The following is a 23,611-nucleotide window of genomic DNA, read 5'->3' as shown; positions in this document are numbered from 1 at the left end:
GTGTGCTCTTGGAGCAGACTGATTGGTCCTTGCTTCCCCACCTGGCTGGGAACTCATCCCGTGCTCAGTGCCAGACACAGCTACAGCATCTCTTTAGTAGAAACACAAGAGCTTTCCTGGTCCCCAGGGAGAGAGATTTCCCTGCTTCCGAGTGTTTGGGGGAACGTGTTCAAAAAAAAAGGAAGTGCAAAGCAGTGAGTCAGGCAATAAAGGTGATGTCAGATGTAATCCAGAATGGAAGCTGCATGCTGGCTACTTGTCTTGCAGGATAATCTTTGTTCATAGAAGCAGACATTAGATATTAGGAGAAATGTCTTCTCCAAAGAGCAGTCATGCACTGGCACAGGCTGCCCAGGGAGGAGGCAGTCACTGTCCCTGGGGGTGTTGCAGAAAAGGGCAGATATTGCACTGAGGGATGTGGTTTAGTGGTATGGTGGTGACTTACTGGTGGTCAGACTAGTTGAACTTAGTGGTCCTTCCAACTGTAATGATCCCAGGATTCTATGACTCTCCCCACGTTTTTTCTAAGGGGGAAATGATCCAAGCATGCGGTGGTGATTTATAGGACCGCAGTCAGTTACAGACTGCCCAGGGACAAATGGGTCAGTCCCAGTCCCAGGGGTTCAACAGAGAGAAAGAACAGTTATGTGATTCACTCTGTGGAAGTTTGCTTGGAATAATGCCCTGAATGGGCAAATATACAGGCAACATGTCATGCCAGTGTTGCACTGCTGATGAACAGCCAGGCCGTGTGCTTGTGTTCACTTCTAGGTCTTCCCAGCCCCAGGTCCTGCTTTATCTGATTTGTTGACCTGCTGTAAGGTCAGGTGAGGAATTGGCTGTTTTCCTCACAGAGCAGAGTGCTTGGCCTCTTGATCTGCTTCACACAGTGCCAAGCATGCTGCTGGGCGCTGCAGTAATTAAGACATAATCATGGTATTAATCAAGTAAATAAGTACATGTTGACAGGTCATCAGGACTGCTGTGTCTCATGTCAGAGTTGTTTGTGGGGTTAGCATGGCTCAATGGCCAAATCCCTTCTGCTGTTGGGTATCTCAACATGGCCAGGTCTCTTTTGGTTGAGCAGCTCAGCACTCAGCTGGCTCCAGTTGACACTGACCCCATAGCAATGCCAACCTCGCCCACTGAAACCTCTTGGAATTGTGTTACTTCATGTGGTGGTAAAGGGGGGAAAAAAAAAAGACTTGTGTTAAATGCTGAGAAAAGGTTGCTTACTGTCAGTTTTCATCTTAAGGCACTTGAGACTTTTCTCTCCAAGTGAGAACATCACGTGTGGGCAGTTTCAAAACAGTCACTGGGCTGCATAGGTAGAGAGGTTAAGTAAAAAATCCCATTTAGAAAATTGCAATATTGAGAGAAATACTCGGGGAAGATGGTATTTGCAGTGTAGTATTTGCATTGTAGTATTTGCACTAAGTATTTGCATTATACTGCTAATAAACATCGGCACTGACTGGAAAAAACATCTGATCTTGGGACCAGAGACTTACTGTCAACCGGGAATTTTTGTTTTCTGTGATCCTGTGTCAGAATACCCAACTTGTGTAGAACAACTAAACTGTTGTTACTTCAATTTCCTTTCAATTAATCACTGTGATTAATTACGTCAGTTTATTAGGTAGGGATTGTTAACTGGTGGAGCACACAGCGGGAAAGGAAGGGCAGAGAAGGCAGTGCAGCCTCCTTCTGGCAGAGCTGGAAGGCAAAAAAAAGACTTAAACACTTTCTGAGTATATATAAAATTTCTGTGTCGTAACAAAAAATAAAATCCGAGTAACAAATGTGCAGCACTTTAATGTCAGAACTGACCGTCATTGGAGCTGTTCACAAGTAGTGTGGACAATCTAAGTTGTACTTCATTTTCTAAGTATGATAATATAACCATTAGGATAATTTAGAAAACACATCACCAGAACTTGGGCTGAGGGGGAAGGAAGGGAACATCTTTGGAAGGTCCAAGTGGGAGTTTTCAAGTGAACGCTAGTCCAATATTTTGCGACAAACAGGGAGGAGTGAGGTCTGTTACACATCTTTCACAGCCTACATATAAACCAGCCTCAAGAGTATTTACCTGAACAGATATTTACAGGTTGTTTTTTTTTTTCTTTTAAGTATTCTTAAAAAAGTAATATTTGATCTATGACACAATGGACGTCTCTACAGGGAAACATAGGCATAACAAAATATTCGAGAAGTCATAAAAGAGAACACGAGAGCAGTGTTTGGCCTCAGTAAAACACATTTAGGATGACTGCAATGTATGGATACAGCTTTGCTCAAGAAAGGAGTTGTGCATATTTAAAGGTACTTACAAAGCTGGTCTCCTCCTTTTCTTGACATGGGTATGTTTCCTAACCAGATGAGTAGAAAATCATGGACACCATGCATTGCTAAGGGAAGGCTATGCCAATCTCTTTTATATGCCTGTGCTGCAATGAGGGGATAGTCTCTTCTAACCCCTATGGCTCATCAGTGACAATACATGTAGGTTTAAGCCTATGAGCGTTGAAGGGCAATTTAAAGGACGCCGTGTTGAATGAATTCATAGGATTCACCTCCTCTGTCTGTCTGAGCGGATTTGTATATGCCTTCTATAGAACCGAAATGGTTTAAATTACTTCACGTCTACAGCCATGCTGAAATGCTTCTCTTTTGGTTACAGTTGAGCACTTAAAGCACAGATCACCATTGCGAGTCTGCATCCTTTTCACTCCCTCGCTTCAAGCCCCTCTGTGTGCACTGTGAAACGGCTGACTTTAAGCACCTCTGCTGGAAAATAATTACTGCGCCTCTAAATATCTCTGGGTGTGTGTGTGCGGTGCTGGCTTCCATACAACTCTGGGCAATAAGGTCATGCTCAAAAGGAGCTGGGCCTTCCAAAGGACAGTGCGTGGCACTGATGCAGCAGATGTTTACCTGCGGGGAGAGCTTGCCCCCCAAACCAAGGCCGCATTTCAAAGCAGTGCTGGGATCCAACTGCTCACAGCTGTCTGTGCACAGTGGCTGTGGTGCTCCCATGGCTTTGCACCATTTGTGAGCCAGAGCTGCTCCTGCCCTGATTACTTCACAGTAATGAATATAGAAAATTACAAAAAGCAACTAGAAAAGTTTTTTTTTTTGTCTTATCGAATGGATCTGTACTTCTGTGGGAACTGAAGTGGAATTTCTTGATGCCAGCTGTTGCGTTCTTGGGTAATTCTGCTGGTTTTACATGAACTTCTTTGCTCATAACTAAAAGATAATTGGCTATAAACGAATGTACTGGAAATGAGGAGAAAGAAAACAAAGAATGGTTTTCCAGAATGTCTGAAAAGAAACAGGCAAGCAAAGGCTACAACTAGAAAATGCGTTTTCTGCTTAAAATGCTTAAAATACCTAAAATACCCTCTCCGATTGTAGTTATTTTATGAAGAGCCTAGCAACTTCAGCACTACTAAATATTTGATGAGAGCAACCAGCAACTTCCAGAAGTGCTGCTGCCTCCTACGGGACTGACTGTGATTGATTCTCTGCCTACTGAAGAGCAGATTTTGCATCCTGTGCCCAAGCTGACCATGCTCACAAAATGCTTAAGGACTAACACCTCCTTTTTTTTTTTTTTTTTTTTTTTTTTCTCTCTCTCTAACAAAATCTGATCCCTCCCAGTCCTTTCTGGCTTTTACACGCTCTAATGGCCTGGATATTTCATGCTGAATTTCTCCTATGCAATCTTATATGTATGCGTTAGAAGAGGCAGACTCGTAACATTGCTTTCAGTAGTACCAGGAGCAAAATTAAGCACCAAAGACAGCAAGCTGACAGTTACTATTTCTGTTGTGCCTCTTTCTGCAACCACATCCATGAATCCCAAAGCCAACCTGCAGAGAAAATGGATCGGTTTTCATTAAATCTCTCTCCCAGGTCTCTGTGGTTTGAAAACTGCTCTCTGATGGTTAATTTCCTTTGTCATCGTGTATTTTAGATGCAGAAATTGGGCAGGGCAGCTGGCATGGTGGGGGGTGGGGGGGAGAGAATGGGTGGTGTGAATATAACAAAAAGCCCTTCAATATGGAAACTCAAAATCGGTTTTGTTCTACAGAATCACTAGGTTTTGTGGCTTACGTGGTAGCTCAGTGGAGATATTTGCTTCCCAGCATTTTCTCATAACCACAACTCATACCCCCAAATAAAAAAATATCCCTTCGAAACCACTTCCTATTAGCAGAGCATACCTTGTATTATAAAACTTGCGAGTAGACCAGTGTTGTACCATGAAGCCTATACAGGGTTGGTTTGTTTTTTCTTTTTTTCTTTTTTCCCCCAGTGTAAAAAATATACAATGCTACTGCTCACTTGTTGCAGCATAAAGGTCCAACTGGTACTGTCTGCCGAAGGCTCTGCTGCCCCTTCATACCTCCCCAACCCAGACCACTGTGTTACCCCTCCTTATACCCGAAACCTCACAGCGTAACGTGTTTTGCCTCCCATTTATAACAAACAGTGACTCTTTGGCTGGCGTAATGAGATACTGTCCAAACAGCCCACTGTCTTTAATAATTCTGTTGTAGCTGCTCCAGGGCCAGTCTTTGGATGTGATAGGGTCCTTTAAATTCTTCAGTACATTCATTTTCCCTGTTGACAGCTCTACGACAAGCACATCTGTTTGCAAATGTGAAGTCGCATATATATAGTACTGATTGCCTTCGGTGAAAGAGGGTTGAAATGTCAGATCAGATACGTGTATGTTTGTTTGTAAGTCATAAATCAGCTTGATTTCCCCCTGGACGGTCACAGTCTGGACCTGGATCCTGCCTCCATCCCCATCCGCGCTGACCAGGAAGCGGCCATCCGGGGAGATGTGAGGTGTGCCCAGCACGGCACCATTGGTGCCAATGACAGCATCGGTGACGCTGTCGATGAGGAGCTGTGGGGCAGCAGCCCCCTGCTGGTCCCTGCACTGCACCAGGAAGTACCCCCCCAGGTGGGTGTAGGCCATGGTCTGTGGAGCACAGCTGTGGTTCCTGAAGCTGATGGTCTTGATGTGGGTCACTGTTTCCAGGTCGATCTTGCGGATGGCGGGTTTGGATTTGTTATAAATGAAGCCAAACCTGAAAGAGAAAACATGACACTGAAGTCATCTCCAGAAACTCAGGGATAAGCTTGGAGAAAGAAGGAAGGCAGCAAAACGGGGAGGTTCTGTCCTCTTTATTTTGTGTGCAAGTCTGGCTTCAGCAAGAAATTCCTCCTGTTTCAGTGCTTCTCCTTGTGCTACAAGGAGGAATTCAGTTACAATTAGCAACCTGATGCTGGAAGCTTGAGTGTGTGCTTGGCTAACGTTCTCCAGATTCCACATCTCAGTAACAATGACATCAGAGCTTGGGGTATTCTGTAGGCAGGCACTAACAAGCGAAGTATTCAATCTGTTTCAGATTCAATCTGTTTCTCTGGGTGGAGAGCAGCTCTGACTTCATGTACCCACTGAGTGACCCAACCCTGCATCCTAAACTGGAGCATCAGAGGGCAGAGCAGACTGTCCCAGCAGCCTGGAAGGTAGGAGCAGAACGAGCAAAGGTGGGCTGATGAAACGTGTCTTTGTTTTCTTACTCGAGAAGGCCGACAACAGTGAGTGGAGAATAAATGTTCTCTAGAAGATGGATGTTGCAGCAAAGCTGACCTTTGCTGAAGACAAAAAAAAAAAAAAGTCAGGAAAAGCCACGAAAGGTTTCAGCTTAATTTGAGCGGAGCCCCTGGAAGCAGCCTGTTTGTGTTCCCCTGGATTCACAGGTCACTGGTACTGTCTTAAAAAAAAAAAAAAAAAATTAATTTTACATTGAATCTCTTCTTGTCCATTCAGTGCAGAGGGAAGGAAATGAAGCGAGCACTTAATTTTGCATCTTTTCCCTGAAAGATGTAAAACTGCTCTTTGGAACATAGAGGACTGTGCCTGCTGCAGATAATAGATATTTTGCTTAAAACACTGCATTTAATTTTTTTCTCCTTAATCCATCTGTCAATGAGATGCTCAGCAATGATTTCACATCTAAGGACTAAGCCAATGCAGTGTATGATCCCATGAAAATCACTGGGCTAAGCCTCTCATTTTTCCATTATACTCACATCCATTAGAGACTTCACAAAATACCTGCAGTAGAGATTCACAGTGCAGTCTGTGTGGGGAAATTGAATATGGCACTTATGCTTCCCTTGGATGAATGCATTTTAAGTACACTTTAAAAGATGCTTCTCCTTACAGTGTTTTTTTTCCTTGAGACTTCAATTCTTGGCCAAATGCCTCAAGAAGTTTAAAAAAAAAAAAAAAAGTTCTTATCACAAACTTTAATTTAAAAAAGTGGGTCAGGATGTATCTCATGTGCATAGAGCTGCAGAAGAAGCTCAGTGCTCATGTGAGATCTGTGATGCAAAATCTCAATGAGAACCTTGCGCTTAAAGAGATTTTAATAGACAGCAACTTACCCTGGGAACTCATACACATGGATACAGTTCCAGATATCCATCCAAAATAACAGGCAGCCAAAAGACATATGCAGGAACATTTGCATACAAATATTTTTGGGCTCTCAGAAGAGATTGCTTAAATATTCACCTTCCTGAGAAATGCTGGTATCACCATTTATTGTTTCTGAGTGGAGAATTTAGCACATGATCCCAGTAAGTCTCATTAGACTGTGAGCAATTATTTTTTGGGCTGAAGGTGAGAGGGAACTGAGAAAGATCTGGCCCTGAACAAATGAAATAGGAAATTAGGCACAGCGTTGTCTGCTTTGCACAGGGAAACCTATCTGCAATTGCCTACATTTAATATTTCTCATGAAAGATCATCTGTTTGCAGCTGATGAATTGTACTGAAGGAAAAAAAAAAGCAACAAACAAAACAAAAAAAACCCAGCACATAAAAGGAGTGAAAAAAAATTCAATTATTCCACCTTCCTGTGTTTGAACCTGGATGCACCTCCTCATCCCAATCCATAACGTTTAGCAGCCACTCAACTCTCACTTATAACAATGGTTTAAAAGCAAACTGGAAAGAGGAGGTAGGGGAAAATGAAGAGTGACAGCCATGAAGTATGTCTTATTTTATGTTTCAGCAAGCAAAGTTATTTTGTATCACATTCAACCCCAAATCATTTAAGCGTCACCCTCCGTCCTCAGTGATCATTGCAGGGAATCTAAGCTTAATGTAAGGAGTTGATTATGATTTCTGGAGAGTTTAACTTAGTTAAACTGTATTGGTGACAGGAGATGATTAAGCAGTTGTGGTAATGTGGTAAGAAGAGTATAAATTGCTGTGAAGTTATCATCCATTTTGATTACTTCAATGGGAAGCTTCCTGTTCCTGCTGGGAAGCAGTCAGTATTACTCTAAGTTATTAGTATGTTAGTTATAAAATCTCATTAACCACTACATCACATTAACATTCAAAACTGATAGTTCAGAGAACTGATCTTCTTTCTAATGTGCACTGCATATCATTTTTTCCTGCTCAAACCCTGCTCCTCCCAGCCAGAGCCAAGATTTGAAGAAGCACTTGTAAACGTGGAAGAGCTCTGCTTTATGCCTCAAGCAGAACAAATCTTTACCACTAAGGGCGATAAATCTTTGATCCAAAAAGCAGCTTCCAGGCAGAGAAGCCAACCTTCCAACCACTGTGTTCCTGGTACCGACACACCAGGGCAATGCTGCACAGAAGCCCGGCTGGCCAAGCCAAGGTTTGAGCCCCCATGCCAGGGCCAAGGGAAGCCAAGATTTGTCCCTTGCTGTCTCACTGGTTTGCTGAATAACAACTAACCAACATGCTCAATCATTTCTCCTTTTTTTTTGTGTGTGTGACAATGATAACAAGAGTATTTAGCTCAATCACACGTCCATTCATTAACATCTGTGAAGTGCTGTACGGATGGGTGACAGGTCCCACGAGCAGTGAGCAGTGTGGCCACCGTTGCTATTCATTAAGATCATTTCTTACCTAACGTGATTAATAATAAGATTTGTAGGTGGTATAAAGAAGTCATCCACTCCTTTGAACGGCGTGCGGATCACATGCTGCTCCTCCCCTGCGCTCGCCTCCGCTATCACCTGCAATAAATACATAGGGAAGCAGAGACTGAGGCAGAAAGGTAAATACAGATTACACGGTCAAACATGGTACCTTGGCTTTTCCCAAGGATGTAGTAGACTCAAATTGATTAACGACTTCAAAATACCGTTTGGTGTGTAGCTGCCTTGAAAAAGTGGGCTAATAAATAGTAGTTGAGGCTTGACATTTGTAAGGTAAGTACACAACTCTGCTTTCATAAGGCATTTATATTGCAAGAAAGAGCAGTCGTGCGGAGCTGAAATAGCACGACAGCACAAAAACCACAATAATTTATTCCTCACTGTCTCAAACAAACATTTAGTTCATGGTCATATTTATTAATCTCACTTAGGTGCAGAGTGATAATTTACCAGCCTGAAGGCTCAGACACTAACTCACAGTGCTTAATTATCACTTTGAAGGAGAAGACCTGTCCATCCATCTGCCACACCATGCAGGACTCACGGGCTGTGACAAAGTCCCTTCTTCAGTTCCTCCCATTCTGTCCCCCAGCACAGGGACCTTTCCACTACCACAGAGACTCCTCACCAGACATAGAGAGGCACCTTTCAATACTTCAAATGTTCTCAGACAGTTTTGCTTGGCTCAAGATGACTTCAGTCCATTCATTAGGATACTCTGTTCATGCAATGCGCAACAGCAGTTGCTTTGAATTTATGACCACATAATTCATTGAGGAAATGCTAAAGCCTTTCAAGGTTTAGTTCAGGCAGCTGTTCCAGCCATGCCATTTAGATTTCTTCCAATTAAACTGCTCAAGAAAGATGTCTGTTCTTGCACAGTGCTTTCTCAGGGCCACAGACAGCACTGCATGTTTCCTTCTCAGGAGCCCATCATGGCCAAACAACAGCATCCCCTCAGCTAGCTCATGGGCCGTGTGACAAACCTCTGACATCCAAGAACTGGTGGAAATTTAGGGCAGCTTCCATGGTAGCATTTTTTTGTTCAAGAACATTTGATTGCGCTTCTGCTTGCCTCATAAATCAATTTCACCAAATGAGCTGCTGGTCACCTTTTGGGAAAGACAGTGGGAAAAAAAACCCAAAAGAATCTGCTGGTGTGGATGCTGATCTCACTCACCACATGTGTAACTAACTGCACTTTATAACGATAACAGAAAGCACTATCTGAGCTGGAGCCTCATAACAAGTTTCCAGCTGTGCAGATGGTGTGTTCTTCTCAATAATCACATGCTTGAGACATCGCTCCTTTAATTACAGAAACCTCTCACAGCTGGATGGAGGAAATTAAGTCAGAGAGAGTAAAAATAGCCCATTTTGTCTCCTTATAACCTGCACAGCCCCACTGCAGCCCTCAGGTGAAGTGAACTGGCACCGGTGCCTCAGAACCTTTTTTCCTTTTGCCTCCATTCTGTTGCTGGTGTCTTTTCCTGGAAATGCCCAAAGTGCACCCTCTGCATGTGCTGTTTTCAGGTCAGAAAGCACAGAACCCCTTCCCCACGCCATCCTCACGCTGTCAGGGAATGCTTTCATGCAGCTCTAGAAGCAAATTTTATGGTACAGAGAATATTCACCCTTCTTCTGTGGGTCTGGAAAGGTTGGGCAGCAAGTGCTGGAAATTAACTACTGCAGAAGGGAACGTCTGGCTGGATCAGATCAGGGCTGGTGTCAGATTGTCAAAGGACATACAGCAGCAGCAAAACGCCCAATTAGATGCCTGCACTTCTGTGCCATCGACACGAGACGAGCGAATCCCGCAGGGCCATGCAGAAAAGGAAGCTAATTGGGATGGCCAAACCCGTGTGCACCGCCGTGCCCTGAAAACCCACAGTGCTGCTGAGCACAGGCAGCAAAAAGCAGAGTCACAGAGACAAAATGTGTCCCTCAGGTCCTGTTTTGCTCTTTATGCCTCTTTCATGCCCTTGAGAGGTGGGTTTTTTTTTTTTTGGCTTCTTTTATTTTTTTGGGGGGGAGAAGATGTGAAGCTGGATTTACAGAACCCTATCAATGACTTCTTTTTACTTCATAATACACAGCTTTCAGAAGCACTGAACAAACTACCTTCCCTCTTATGGATTTGCATTTTACTCTGAGAAGAATACTATTGTGCCATCACCACTGGAAAAGAATAAAAGAAAGCTGAAGGCTTGTGAGAGGGAAGCAACAAAATAAACAGAGTTTAAGGAAAACAAGAAACAATTTAGTGCATAGGCAGAAAACTTGGCCTCCCACATTAAAGGCTGTTAAATTACTTGCAAGCAGCCCACCACCCACTGTGCTCAGCAATGGAAGGACTCACCTGCAGTGTTGGTGACGATCGCCGCATATCACCCCAGCTCAACACCCACACCTGGTCGTGGGATTTGTCATAATGCAGTTTGGTTGGCAAAGGGTCCACGTCCACAGACTTAAAAAAAAATAAAATAAAATGGGAGATGATACATGTTTACATAGTGACACAAATGTCCCTAGGCACATGGCAGTTATATTAGCTCACTGCTGACATTCCCATGTACCACTGCTACACTCATTTGTAAGCTTTGTACAGTTACCTTCAAATCAATCTGGGGATCAGCAGCAGCTCCAGCAATAGAAAAGCTGGCTGCTCGGCTCCATTCTCTGGCTGCACATCTTGCTCTGTTCCTTGCAACCAGCAACTCAGGGCTCAACTGCCCCTGCCCCACCTGCATCAGCTCATTCTTCCTGACCTGCTCAGAATGGTGAAGGAGCACCATTTTACCAGGGTAGCTGCAAACCCAACTGCAGACGCAGCCCTGAGATGATGATAAGCAGCTCATAAGGGATTCTTTTCCCGGCAGTGTGGTTTCAGAATAACACTGTGGTCCCATGGGTGAAAATAACACAGGTGCAGCATCACGCAGAGTGACGTCAGATCCCCTGGACAGAAACCTACTTTTGTTTTCCCATAGCAAAGTCTTTTGCCATCAGTGAATAAAGAGTTAGCTTTGTAGGTACCTGCACAGCTTTCTGTGTCTGGATGTCGATGACCATTACTCTGTTCTGCTTAGGCTGTGTCACATAGATGTATTTGTCTCGGACATTGACTGCGGAGGCCCAGAGGCAGGACTGAGTGCCTTCCCCTTCCACTCTGGGACAGATCTCCTCCTGCAGAAACAAAAAGGAGGAAAAGGGGTTTAATGTCTGCAAGTTCAGAGGCTGGAGCAGTATGAAGTTTGGCTTTGAAAACCACAGAAAACAACTCCACGATGGCTTTTTAAAAATTATTATTTCCTTTCTTGGAAAATGTGAAATAATTACTCGGCGTGGCACTGCGCTGCAGCCTGGCTCTGCCCCAGGACATCACGCAGCCGGACCTCTGGCAGACACACACTGCATTTAAATGATGATGTTGTCTGTGGATCTGCATTTTGAAGGACACCCTGGTTTATCAAGACTAGCAGTGCTGTCAGCATTTATATTAACTACATCACAGCTTTATATTTTTTCATACGTTCTTCATTTTCAGCTTGGGAGAGCCTGCCCTGTGATGGCTGTGAACAAAGACATGGGAGCGAAGCAGGCAGGGTCCCATCAGATGTGGCTCTGACATAGAAACTTCCCCCGTTCCAAAGGAACCAAATCGCGATGCCTTGGACCAAACCCTGATCTCAGCTGCCTTGTGCCCTATTCTGTTCCAGATCTCCTCCCTTTGAGCCCCGTGCACAACCTGTACTAGCTTCCGTGGGAGCTCACTGGGACCCTAAGTAGGAAAAACCCTAAGTAGGAAAAGTGACATGGGATCTCAGCAGAATCTTTCTCCTTCTCCTGACTTTCCCTTCTGCTGAGATGCTTTATGGGAACAAGCATTTGTGTTGGACCCAGCTGTGATGTGGAAAGGACAAACCGAAAGGAACGTGTACAACAGCACAAGTGTTTGGTTTAAATCCTGTCAGCACAGCAGCTGGGTCACTTTAAATGATGGCATTGCCCCTAGGGGGGAAGCAAATGGAGCAGCAAAGCTTGCTCAGAGTAAGAGGATGCAGAAACAAAAGCAGTGCCACCACCAAGTCTGTGTCAGAGCAATGAGTGGGAATACAGAGACTGCACCTGCAAGCAGCACAGCCCTGTCAAGAACTTGCTGGAAGCCACGTGCAAGGGATGAAGTGATACTACAGCAAGGTACAACATGCTGCAAAAGCACCAAACAGGCTCTGGACTGCCCTCCTCATCCTCAGCAGTGCTGAGAGCTCCTCGGCCACAGCACCAACCCCGCCAAGGAGAGCTCACCCCTCTTTTCTGCTACACTGCTTTGCTGCACTTCTAATAGCAAACAAAACCACTTTTAGTGTAGGAGCCCTCCTAAAACTGCAGGATGATATCACTATCCACATGGCAAACACTCAAGATGCTGAAAGGGAAAAAAAAAAAAAAAAAGCCAAACCTCCCTTCAGCATGGCAAAGGGCCCTGTGATATCTGCAGGAAATGCTGAAAGGTCTCTCTGTAAGGCAGCCAAATAATGGTGATAAAAATCCCTTTCATGCCCATCACTGTGCTGACATTCTCTCTCTCAGTGCCCTCTCTCTGCAGTGCTTTGCACGCCATTTCTCCAGAACCACCCCTTCAACATTTACAGCTCTTTGTAAAGGAAACACAAGGTGTGTACACCCTTCTGTAGTAACAGCTGAAGTGTGGGTTAATAATATTAAGTCCATGCTAAGGGCCAATCCTGGGGTGAGCATCGCTGAGTTTCCAGTAAGGTTTATAAATATGTCAGTGGAAAAAAAAAAGTCAACAAACCTAAATCAACAAAACATTATCAACCACGAATGTATGAGACTTGGAAGAACACCAAATGCAGGCTTACAAGAAGATGGTGACCCATAGCAGCAGTGAACTGACAGCAAGGCTGAACCCTTTTCCTCAGAAGGGAACCACATGCTCACCTCTCTCTGTTAACTGGGTCTTCCCTTAAAACTAAGCAAAGAAACAATTAAGAAAGCATCTCCTGAGCCTGTCCCTTGAGGAGGTGCAGTAGTTCACAGAATCACAGAATCACAAGGTTGGAAAGGACCTACAAGATCATCTAGTCCAACCGTCCTCCCATCACCATTACTACCACAAGCACTAGGCCAGGTCTCGCAGCTCCTCGTCCAGACACCTCTTGAACACTGCCAGGGACAGCGACTCCACCACTCCCCTGTGCAGCCATTCCAGCACCTGACCACTCTCTGAGAGAAAAAGTTTTTCCTCATGTCTAACCTAAACCTCCTCTGGTACAACTTGCGGCCATTTCCTTGGGTCCTCTTTGTTGCCTGGGAGAATGTATTTCTGTGCAGCACACACACAGGTCACTGGCAACGCCTGGCCTCCTGGAGGCCATCCTCTCCACATCCCTCCTTCCCTCCCTGCTGTGCTTTAATCTGGGAAATTGATCCCACACTTCTCCCACGTGGAGGTCTCTTAATTTTCAAGAGCAGATGATGCACCCTGGGGATGCTGTGCGAAGCCCACCAAGGTCCAACCTTTGAGGCAACGACAACCTTTCAAGAGACTAGGAAACATTCCCCAGCTGTCAGTGCAGGACTTACATAACTGGAGAAGATCCTCTCCTCGGGCCTGATGTGCCTCCGGATTTCACATTCGTTTGGCTGAAGGACTGTGATCCCATCATCAGAAAAGACATAGAACATATTCCCCACGCTCAGGCCTTGAAGGGAAATAAAGCAAAAGAAGCAGAATTTTTTCTCTATGTATCCTCCCCAAACAAAATCTGCCTTACATAAAGTCGGTCATTCGGATGCAGTCGGTGCATTCACAAAAATCAAATTTCATGTCACAACGAGGGCTTCAAGGAGTGAAGAGGTACAGACACCTTCAAAAATGCATTGCCTTGGTGGCTGCAGCCGTGCACGACTGTCACTGCTCAGCTCTACACCGATGTACGCAGCAGGACGTGGTTCACACAGCCCCTGCACGACACTGCAACCAACTCAGACTGCGGCTTTGTTTCCCTATGAGTTCATTCAATAAAGTTTGCTAATAATTTGAGAACTGAGAGAGAAGTTTCAGCTGAAATTAGTCATAGGGTTGTCCTATTACAGTCAACTTCTCATACCATGCAAGATGCATGCGCTTAAAGATGTCCGCAAATAAAAATATATCCTCTGCTTCCTTAAACTCAATGGTAGCCACCAAAACAAATACATTTTTGAAATCTTGCAAACTGTAATTCACAAATGTGGAGTACTTCAGCATTGCAATAGCACTCATTTATCCACAACAGGGGCATTCCAGGAGATCTGGGGAGCTGTCTGTCACTGCTTTGCTTTTAGGTCACGCTTTCTCATTTCTGTCATGCAGAAATGTCATGAAACACTGACAATTTAGTCCTTCAGCTACATGCAGTTGCAGGAATGTGCATCTTTAAGAAATGTTTGGGATCTTTTCCAACACTTGAGTTAGAAAGATCTGAGCATCATTTTTTTTTTTTTTTAATTATTTTTTTGGTACCACCAATAAATGTTTGCAATGACCACTGTCACCCCCAGTAATGTTGATAGTGTACTTATCTGCCAACAGTATGGTGTTAATTTGTAATTTCTTGTTAATTATATTTTAAGCTTAGAGAAGTAAGTTCCCAGTTCTACGGATCTGAACATCACAGCGCCTTCAGCTGGGCCAGTGGTGGCAGCTGCCTACAGAGTTTCTCACTTCTCAGAGGTGGACTGCAGGATTAAGGCAAATCATCATAGAAAACTTCACAGTATGAACACATATAATTTGAATAAATGTCTTTTTTGGAGAATTTCATTCAGGATAGAGTTCAGAGAGGCTAGGAGGGTTTTTTAACTCAAAAAACCCTCTAGTTGTGCCAAATAAGTGGCTTCAGAGTACAACTTCTCAGCATCGGGTGTTGCTGTTTGGACAATGTTGAAGCTGAGTCTCTCTACAACACAGCACAGAAATACCCCAGTTTGGGCACCGGGAGCTGGGATCCTCAGATGTGATGCCACAAGAGGGATCATGCACAGGGAAAAAAGGCACTGAACTCCCATTGACAACTAAGTTACCTTATTGGCTGAGTGCTCATTTTACGAATATAAGGTGAAAGCATTTCACTGGGGCATTTTGGACCAAAATCTGCACTCGCAGCATGCACACAGCTCCCACCTGCTGCAATGGGATTTGAGTGAACACATCAGAGGGCAGAGCTTGGCCCCACCTGGAATGAGTGCACACACTTCCACGAGGAAAAGGTTTTAATCCTAACAAGTGGAAACAGGCAGGCAACAAACTATGATCATTGTGAAGATGCTCACCGTTGTTTTCATGCACGATAGCAGCATGATTATTTGATGCTCCGAATACAATGAGTGTGTATTTCAGAATTAAGGCCTTAATTTGTCACAGAATTACTTTTGTAATGATTTCACCTCAGTAGGCTTTGACTGGGCAAGTCCCACCACTTACTTTGGAGTAAAACGAGTGCCAGTTTTCCTGGTGACTGGACACCATTTCCTAACAGCACCGAGGTACACTGAGGGTGCACCCTTGTCAGAGTTTATGGAATGAAATCAACATGCTTTTGCAGTCAGTAACCTTCACATTGATTTTTAAACAAAGCAAGCTTTTTGCTAGGCAAACTAAGTGTTCTGCTGTGACTTGAAAGGTATTGCCAAGTCTTGGTTGGGGTACAAACATGAACAAGCCCATGGGAACCAGCAAAACACGTCCTCTCTGGGACACTTGCTGGCTGAAGATGTGCCAACAACAAGAGCTTTCCTTATTTGAGGAACAGAGTGCCATCTAAGACGGGCGAATTTGTCACTGGGGAATACTCTCCTCTGATCCAATATGTGAATAATTCTCCTCAGTTTAATCTAAACGCTTGGAAGTATTTTAGAACTTACATAAGGTAACTAAAAGGCTTTCAGCTTTTTAAGTGCGTGCCTTTATATAACTGATGGCTGCCTGCTGCCACGATAGGCTCCTGTTATCCAAGAATAAAGCAAGCAACACTCACTGTGAAAACAAAGGCTGGCACGAAAACAAATCTCTACTTTACAATTGGGCTACTCACAGCTTTTTATCTACAAAAACTAAGAACTTACTTGCATATTGAATAAATATTGCATGAGCTTCCAGTCTCATGTTTAACTGGCAGGTCGTGCTATGTGCACTCACTTCTGGAGCTTTCCTTCTGGGTGGTCTATGAAAGGTGTTGAGGACAGACTGACTTAAAGTGACAAACTACTCGTGATACAGCTCTGACTTGCAGCAAAAGCTTGTTCCATGCAGTGTTCTGACTGGGATCTTCCTAAGGGCTGTAGCTGACACAGGCATTGTGCCGTGAGGATGTGATCATTTAAAGGGAGCTCAAGTCTACCAATCCATCTGTTAATACTTCCCCTGCTCACACAGACATTTTCACTTTAACAGAATATGTTAAAATGCAAAAACCGAGACAACATTCCTCTCTCCAGGCTTTCTCTGTGCCACATTTCACATGCTTGATTCCATTCAGTGGATTCTTTGCTTGGAATGGAGGTACTGGACAAATACTGTAGAATGTAGCTGGGAATAAACCTCCTTTAAAGATGCTGAATTGGTTAGGAACATCAGCAGCAAATCTGCTCTCAATGCCTGTGTTTTCCCTATGAACTGCTCATAATTTGTTAAAAATGAGCAAGGTTGATAAACATTAAGTCCAAATTGTTAAATACAGTTATATTAAGATTTTTTGCAACCAACTTTTTAGTTTTCTTTAAGCATTACTACGCTTCTACATCTGATAGAGTTATCCAACTCTTTAAAAAGGAGCACGAGGGATGATTAGATGCACTAAAGATTTAACTTTTGAGCAGAAGGGAAACTGCAGTTCTTAGTGCCTGGAATGCCATTTTAAGGAACACTGGCGGTATCAAGGCACTCTGTGGCCATGCATCAGGCACCTGCAGGTGGCATATTTGGGGATAAAAGCTGGAGAACTGTTTCATATGGTCTCCAGCTGGTTGCTCTGGGTGGGTGCACATCCCTGCACTACCAGTAGGACCTCAGGTGCACCCCGGGGCAGCACTGGTCACTGAGGGCTGGCACTTTCCTTCTGCTCCCAAAACCATTTGAGCAAATCAGAGAGCTGCCAGCCAGTGCGTGGAGCACAGCTCTCATTTGGGTAGATGCAGACGTTCCTTATGAAATGGTCTCCAAAGCCCTTTCCTAAGCAATCACCTGAATAGAGGGGCGCTAGCAGCAGGCAGCTCTGCTGTGCACAGAGACCTCTGTGGGGCTGGAAGGGCTGCAAGGTCCCGGCTTCCCCACATGCATGTGGCAGACCTAAGCAGCAGCTTATGCCTGCACTCCTTGGGCAACTCAAGAGCCTTCTCCCTGCAGGATGCCCACTGTGGGCATCTCACTGTGTGTTTTAGAAACGTTCACAGTACTAGTGCATACAAAATCAAATCAGCTCTGACTTCAGGTGCCTCCACAGTATATTTGAGTCAATTAGCTGTTTAGGATGCTTTACCTCTCATTTAGCTTCCAAGGTACGCAGATGTTGACCTTGTGCAGGGCACACTATAAATTTAATCAAACTAAAGATCTCAACTGCCAATTAAAACAAGGAGAAACGGGGCAACCTTTACCCTGCATCGATTTAAAGGACAGAGGGAAGTAAAACTTGAGGGATTTTTTTCTGCTTAACAGACAAGAACACCATTTTGTTGCTCACCTAGTAAACATCAATACATGCTACTGAGGAGAAAGGGCTTGAATTGTTTGCTTACAAATGCAGCATATTGAATTTATGCCTTACTCGGTCGATTATGGTAATTTGGGAGCACTTCTGACACTTGCATAATTGTTAATGTAGCTTGAGAATCTCAGGCTACTTGCTTTGGTGGCAGTTTATATGAAATCCGCATTTTTATGTATTTTATTTTTATCTATTATTATTTCACGGTGGGAAGACGTAAGAAGCTATCAGCAGGATTGATATTGCTGGAGCAATACCTCTCAATTGAATACTTTAGCTTTTAAGCTTCTGCTCTGTACGTAATCTGGTAACTGCAAACGTTGGCAGAGTTAGTGGCAGGTCAGTGGAGAATGGCCCATCATGGAATTACTAAAGCAGACAAGCACATTATCACTACGACAAAAGAACTTTACTGCAGTACCTTCCTCTCGCCACAGTATGTTTGCAACTGCAGCATCAGAAAATTGGGGAAGCCAGAAAATAATCAAGAAAAAGAAAAAAAAACAACAAAGAAATGTCAAAATTTTCATTGTAGCAAGTAACTGGATTAATATTCACGTTTAAATGAACTGTTTAACTTGTGAAAAGTCCGAAACATTCATCCCAACACAGCAAACCATCAGGACAGGTGCTTATTTCAGAACACATCTGCTCTGCTTAGAGGCAATTCTGAAGCTATGACGCGGGCAGAATCCTCGCTGAAAGGAAGACAACTTCAGCCTGTGCAAAGATCAAAGTCTTACAGAACTGAAGATGCCATCTTTAAATGTAATTGGAGGTATGGTACAGGCTGTGACTTTCCTATGAGCACACATGAGATCTTTCAGAAGCCGGAGATGGGCAGTTATGGCAGCTACACGCTTTGCAGCATTTCTTCTCTGAATTTCATGTGAGAGCTGCGTTCTCTTTTAGGATTCAGACCCTACATCTATATTTGAATTTCTATTTAGGATACATCCAATTATTTTTCAACATACTGTAATTTTCCTTGCTCGAGTATTCATGATATTAACAAGAGTACATAAATCTGTTTAATGAGGAAAGGAATATATTTCCCGAAGAATTGCCATGAGAATGCATATTTATGGCCAACTTCTGTACTAACAGCCAGAAAATAGCAAAAATCACATTTGCACCCAGACTTTTAGTATCACCAAGAACCCAGGCAATCTCCCAGGTAGTTAAGGCAGCAGAATTAGAAAGGCTCAGGCCTCTGTAAGCTTTTCCATAGGGACGACTAATCACCTCCTTCATTAATTGTGTTCTGGGGACAGCACAGACAAGGCAACAGTGCCACGCTCCAGTGGGAGACATGCAGCTAGGAGTTGCTGTGCGAACATTTATCTCTGAAGTGGAAGATAATTTCATGCCAAGGGAAACCTATTTTCTAGTTAGAGATGTAAATAAAGACAAAAATAAATAATCCAATCAGAGCATCTTTCAAGCATCTAAATATTTGAGAAATTCAACTTGCAACTAGCTGAAAAAGTCTTGTACAGAAAACAAAAAAATGTATTCTGAAACCGTATCTCGTTCCACAAAGTATTACATTTTGGATTCTTTGACATCTAAAATACTGCCAGTTCGTTACTTCAGTAAAGCTGTTACCCATACCAGCACAATTCTGGCACATGAAAGGCACCACTGTCCTGCACAACCGGTTTTATTTTTACCTTCCCCACACAATTCCTTCTCAAAACCATAACCAATCCTTACGACTCAGAGCCCCACGTAATGCATGCAATGGATTAAATTATTGAACTGCATTTGTGTCATCTCACTTTAAAGAAAGAAATACGTGGTAAATGAAGCTTACGGGTCTTTCGTGCAGAATCTTCTATGAAAAGTGAAGATATGTCCTCATCCACTCCCACTTCATTCTTAGCAATGCAGGTATAGGCACCAGTGTCTTCATAGCGAACACTGCTGATGTGGAGCTCACTCCCGTTTGCTGCAAGAGAGAAACCCATGAGCAGAGCTCCTGATCGCTGCTATCCAGCTCCATCACAGCCTGCTGTTCCCACTACATCAGCGGGGGCTTTGGGGGAATCCTTATGAGGGCTGATGTGTTGCTTCTTTCCATCAGCACGTATGAACTTGGTGTCAGAAATGACCAAAGGAAAATCCTGAGGATACAGTAAGTTAAAGGTATGCCTTGTTAAATATTGCTTGGTTCAGTGGGAAAACAAAATTAACACATTGGCTTTGCAAATGGTTTTTCACCACATCACCAAAAAGTTGGGTTTGGGAGAGGTCTCTCTAAACTCCTCCCATCACTTTGATTTTCCAAGTGGGATCATTATCCAAAACCTTTGGAAGATTTTGAGATGTTGCACCCAAGACAAGAGTAGCTGTGCTACCAGTGCTGGTGAAGGGCTGCAGTGCATCGCGGAACAGTCAGGGCAGCAGGGAGCTGTTTTTTAATTAATTTATTTGCACTTTGCAAAGAAATCCAATTGATTTTCATTGCGTCTGTTCCATCCTTATTTGCAATGTAGGGACCAACAGAAGGTGGCTGAGAGAAGACACAAACAAACCATGTAATGCCTCAGACCCAAACAAAATTTAATGCACTGTTCCTCTGATGTGCAAAGACACACGCAGGAGGAAAGGCAGCGCAGAATCAGGAGCAGTGTCTTTTAACAGAGCACTGTTACCACTTATATCAATCAATACTGTATTTCCCGAGAAATTCACCAGAGAAAAAGATAAAAAGGAAGAACAGGGGCTTTACAACACCATTTTCAACAACTGTGGCTTAGTGAAAGTACAAGAACTTCCAGCTTAAAGTGCAAAATAATCCTCCTTAATCCCCATCTACAATACTTTAATTAATCACAATTCCGTTCTTACCTAGGAGCGTGAGCTGTTTGGATAGTTTTGGCACGATATCCATGCCGTTCTTCAGCCAGGTAATTCGGGGATTAGGGATGCCTTCAGCATGGCACTTGAGGCTGGCCGACACGCCGGGCTCCTGCGCCTGCGTCTCAGGGTAGACGCGGATCACCGGCGGCACTGCGGGGACACGGAATGGAGATGCTGAGCTCAGCCACCAGCCCACGGCTCTCAGCTCAAAGCTACAGCCCAACTTGGAGCAGAACACAGGAAATAATAGAAGAGAACAAACTAATAAAGCAACGCCAGGGAACAACTTGGAGGTTGGATGTGGTGCTTAGGCCATTCTGGCTTGCCTTCGTTAAGCGACTGATTGAACTTGGGTGAAGTTGGATTAACGCCTAAGGAAGGTATTCATACATTGAGAAATTAAAGTTTAAATTCTATTGAATCCTTTTAAGGGAGGAATTCAGGCCCTGCGCATTGTTTTCCTATTAGATAGACCACAAGTCAACATTTTAAATATGCATAAGAAAATGGCCTATATATTTACTACCTGTTATTCTAAACAAATAAAGGGTTCGTAACTTATTCTTCTGAGAGGCTTTCAAACTGTGACTTACCTTGTTTCAGGAAGGCACCTCTGAACCATTTAATACACTAAATTGGCAGAACGACCAATTATATTACCATTTCAGACAAGCCCATCGATTTTCAATCATGCTGCTTTATTGCTCAAACCAACCAGACTTAATACTTCCCATTAACTATTTCTTAACAATATTCTCACTTTCTCTGTACAGTGCTCCTCCTGGCACTCCCAGGGCACACATATTCAAGAATTAAACTTATTAACAGTTTTCAATGATAAAATTTTTGGGAGAACCAGAAGCATTCCAGTTAGCAGTGCTGATGGCATTGGAAGGGTGATCTTGGGCTGCTCTGCTCCATAATCAAGTGGTCAGCTTTGAGCAACACAGGAGTTGTTGGGACTCAACATGCACCTATGGGAAGTTGTTCTCTTTTGTAAATCCATCCTCAGAATCACACCTGGATGCAACATGTGGGTCTGGGCAACCCAGGGGCCCGACTCAAGGAAAATGAGCCACTCGTGCCAACGTCAGCAGGGGCTGACAGAGGGTCAAGGAGAACGTGTGAGCGTGGATGGAGGGCACAGCAAAGCACAAATGAGTCAGTAAAAAACTTCCACTGGAAAACACTGGTTTAAAGTACCTAACTCCCTACTGTGCTTTTACACAGTCCATCGTTAGCCTACAGGACTGACAAAATTAAACACACTCAACAGTTGCTTTACAATAAAATGAAATCTGGGTTTGCAGCATGCTATATATCCATACATCCATCTGGGGATAGTTTGAATAATTACGCTCACTAGCACACACTTTACATCTTTCTATTTCTATTTTTTTTTATGAGCCTTACCAGAGAGAGACGTATTTTACCCCTGTCTAACCCACCAGCTGCTTAAAAAAGCACTGAGTCATCAGCTCTGGTTAATACTTGGAATGAAATCAGCCATGACAGAAAGCCCTCAAGTCTACTTGTTTTTATAGCTTTAAAAGAGAGAGATTGTTCAAGTGTAATCTAAGAGGAAACGCCTGGAGGCAACTGGGAAGCAAAAAAAAATGAGGACATTTAGCAAAGGCATATCTTTAAATCCCGCTTCTGCACTGGCCAGGTGGACTTATTTCCTTTTCTTCCACTTCTTTTGTTTACAAAGAAAAGGAAATATGGCTGTAAGGAGCACACGGCAGTCAGCACAGCACTGCGTGAGAGGTTTTTTAATCAGGAGGATACCAAAAAGTTAAGACTTTTTTTTTTTTTTTTTTTTTTTAAATTGGGTATGCAGTTTCTAAATAAAAGCACTCGCTTTTTTTTTTTTTTTTAACCTTCTCTTTATGCCATTACTGTCAGGACTGATGCTCTGCCTGACTTCAGGAGATGCCCAATGGAGTGGGAGAAGAGCAGAGAAAGCTCTGCAGCTGGAACAGCCGGGGCTGCTCTGAGCATCAATATGAGATACAGCATCCATGTAGTTTGGATGAATAAGAGTCAGGAGCTTCTAATTCCTGCTATACCTTGGAAAGCAAATTTCAATTTCTATGAGCAAATATTTCCAGGTACAATAAGAAACTCATTTCCATCCACTTTGACAGAATTGTACAAAGGTCCTGCAGCCAATGCCTGTTTCACATGAGATCTGTTTGCTACTAAGAGCATTTGTAGAACTAAATTTAGGTCCACTGAAAGCCTACGTAATTTACTGAGGTTCAGAGATTAATCACAGAATCACCAAGGTTGGAAAACACCTACAAGATCATCCAGTCCAGCCACCCACCTACCACCACCATTTCCCCATTAAACCATGCCCCTGAGTACAACAAGAAGCAGGTGGTTTGCCTTCTAGAAAAACCTCATTAAAAAGAATGTCACAGGACTCAAGCAGGTGAGATTCCCAAACCCCGGTGAAGCCAACTGGTGCTCAATGATCCAGAGAGCTTCTCCAACTCTCCGGAAGGAACTCCTTGCACAATGTAGCTCAGGGGTCCCAGACACTGCATCGACATTCTGTCTGAAAACTGGCTGAACTTGAAATTACAGCAAGGTGTACATCTCTCAATAGTGATTGCTAAGGAGACTGCTTGTTTTTTCACCTTGCAAAAAAACGTGTTGCACCTCTGTTCTTGCTTTCTTATCATTCTCCTGCTCCTTTCATTTTAAAACTTTTTATTTCTCCTCACTTGTCTTGCATAATTCATTGCACAGGTAAATTATTGCATGCAGCTGCCTTGCGATAACAGCAAACTGCAGAATGCATTTTTATTGTCCTTGTTACAAATTAATACATTCCAAGTAAGCACACTTTACTTTAAACTTGCAAAGATTTCAGCTCCAGACTTTGGAATATATGGATTACCCTTTGCTATTTCCCTTGGTGAATATATATCATTACTAACCATTACTGT

General features: G+C 43.5%; 1 protein-coding gene across 7 annotated transcripts in view; it reads right to left on the bottom strand.

Annotated features, from left to right (window-relative positions):
- Positions 1–1,795: 1,795 nt before the first annotated feature.
- The window catches only part of FSTL4 (follistatin like 4), a 187,198-nt gene continuing 165,382 nt past the window's right edge, over positions 1,796–23,611 (bottom strand). For 6 of the 7 annotated variants that reach the window (XM_085236443.1, XM_085236441.1, XM_085236444.1 and 3 more), the window contains 8 exons: positions 20,643–20,804; positions 19,606–19,740; positions 13,627–13,745; positions 11,053–11,202; positions 10,376–10,483; positions 7,985–8,094; positions 5,605–5,679; positions 1,796–5,108 (listed from right to left, as the gene is read on the bottom strand). In XM_085236443.1, coding sequence (XP_085092569.1) covers positions 4,409–5,108; positions 5,605–5,679; positions 7,985–8,094; positions 10,376–10,483; positions 11,053–11,202; positions 13,627–13,745; positions 19,606–19,740; positions 20,643–20,804 — 1,559 coding nt within the window. In that variant the 3' untranslated portion in view covers positions 1,796–4,408. The remainder of the gene's footprint in view (positions 5,109–5,604; positions 5,680–7,984; positions 8,095–10,375; positions 10,484–11,052; positions 11,203–13,626; positions 13,746–19,605; positions 19,741–20,642; positions 20,805–23,611) is intronic. The other variant, XM_085236442.1, reaches the window with a different exon arrangement.

Source organism: Meleagris gallopavo, chromosome 15, assembly GCF_905368555.1.
Source record: "Meleagris gallopavo chromosome 15, MGAL_WU_HG_1.1, whole genome shotgun sequence".
In the NCBI taxonomy this organism is placed as follows: Eukaryota; Metazoa; Chordata; class Aves; order Galliformes; family Phasianidae; genus Meleagris; species Meleagris gallopavo.
This window is presented reverse-complemented; position numbering and strand designations above follow the sequence as displayed.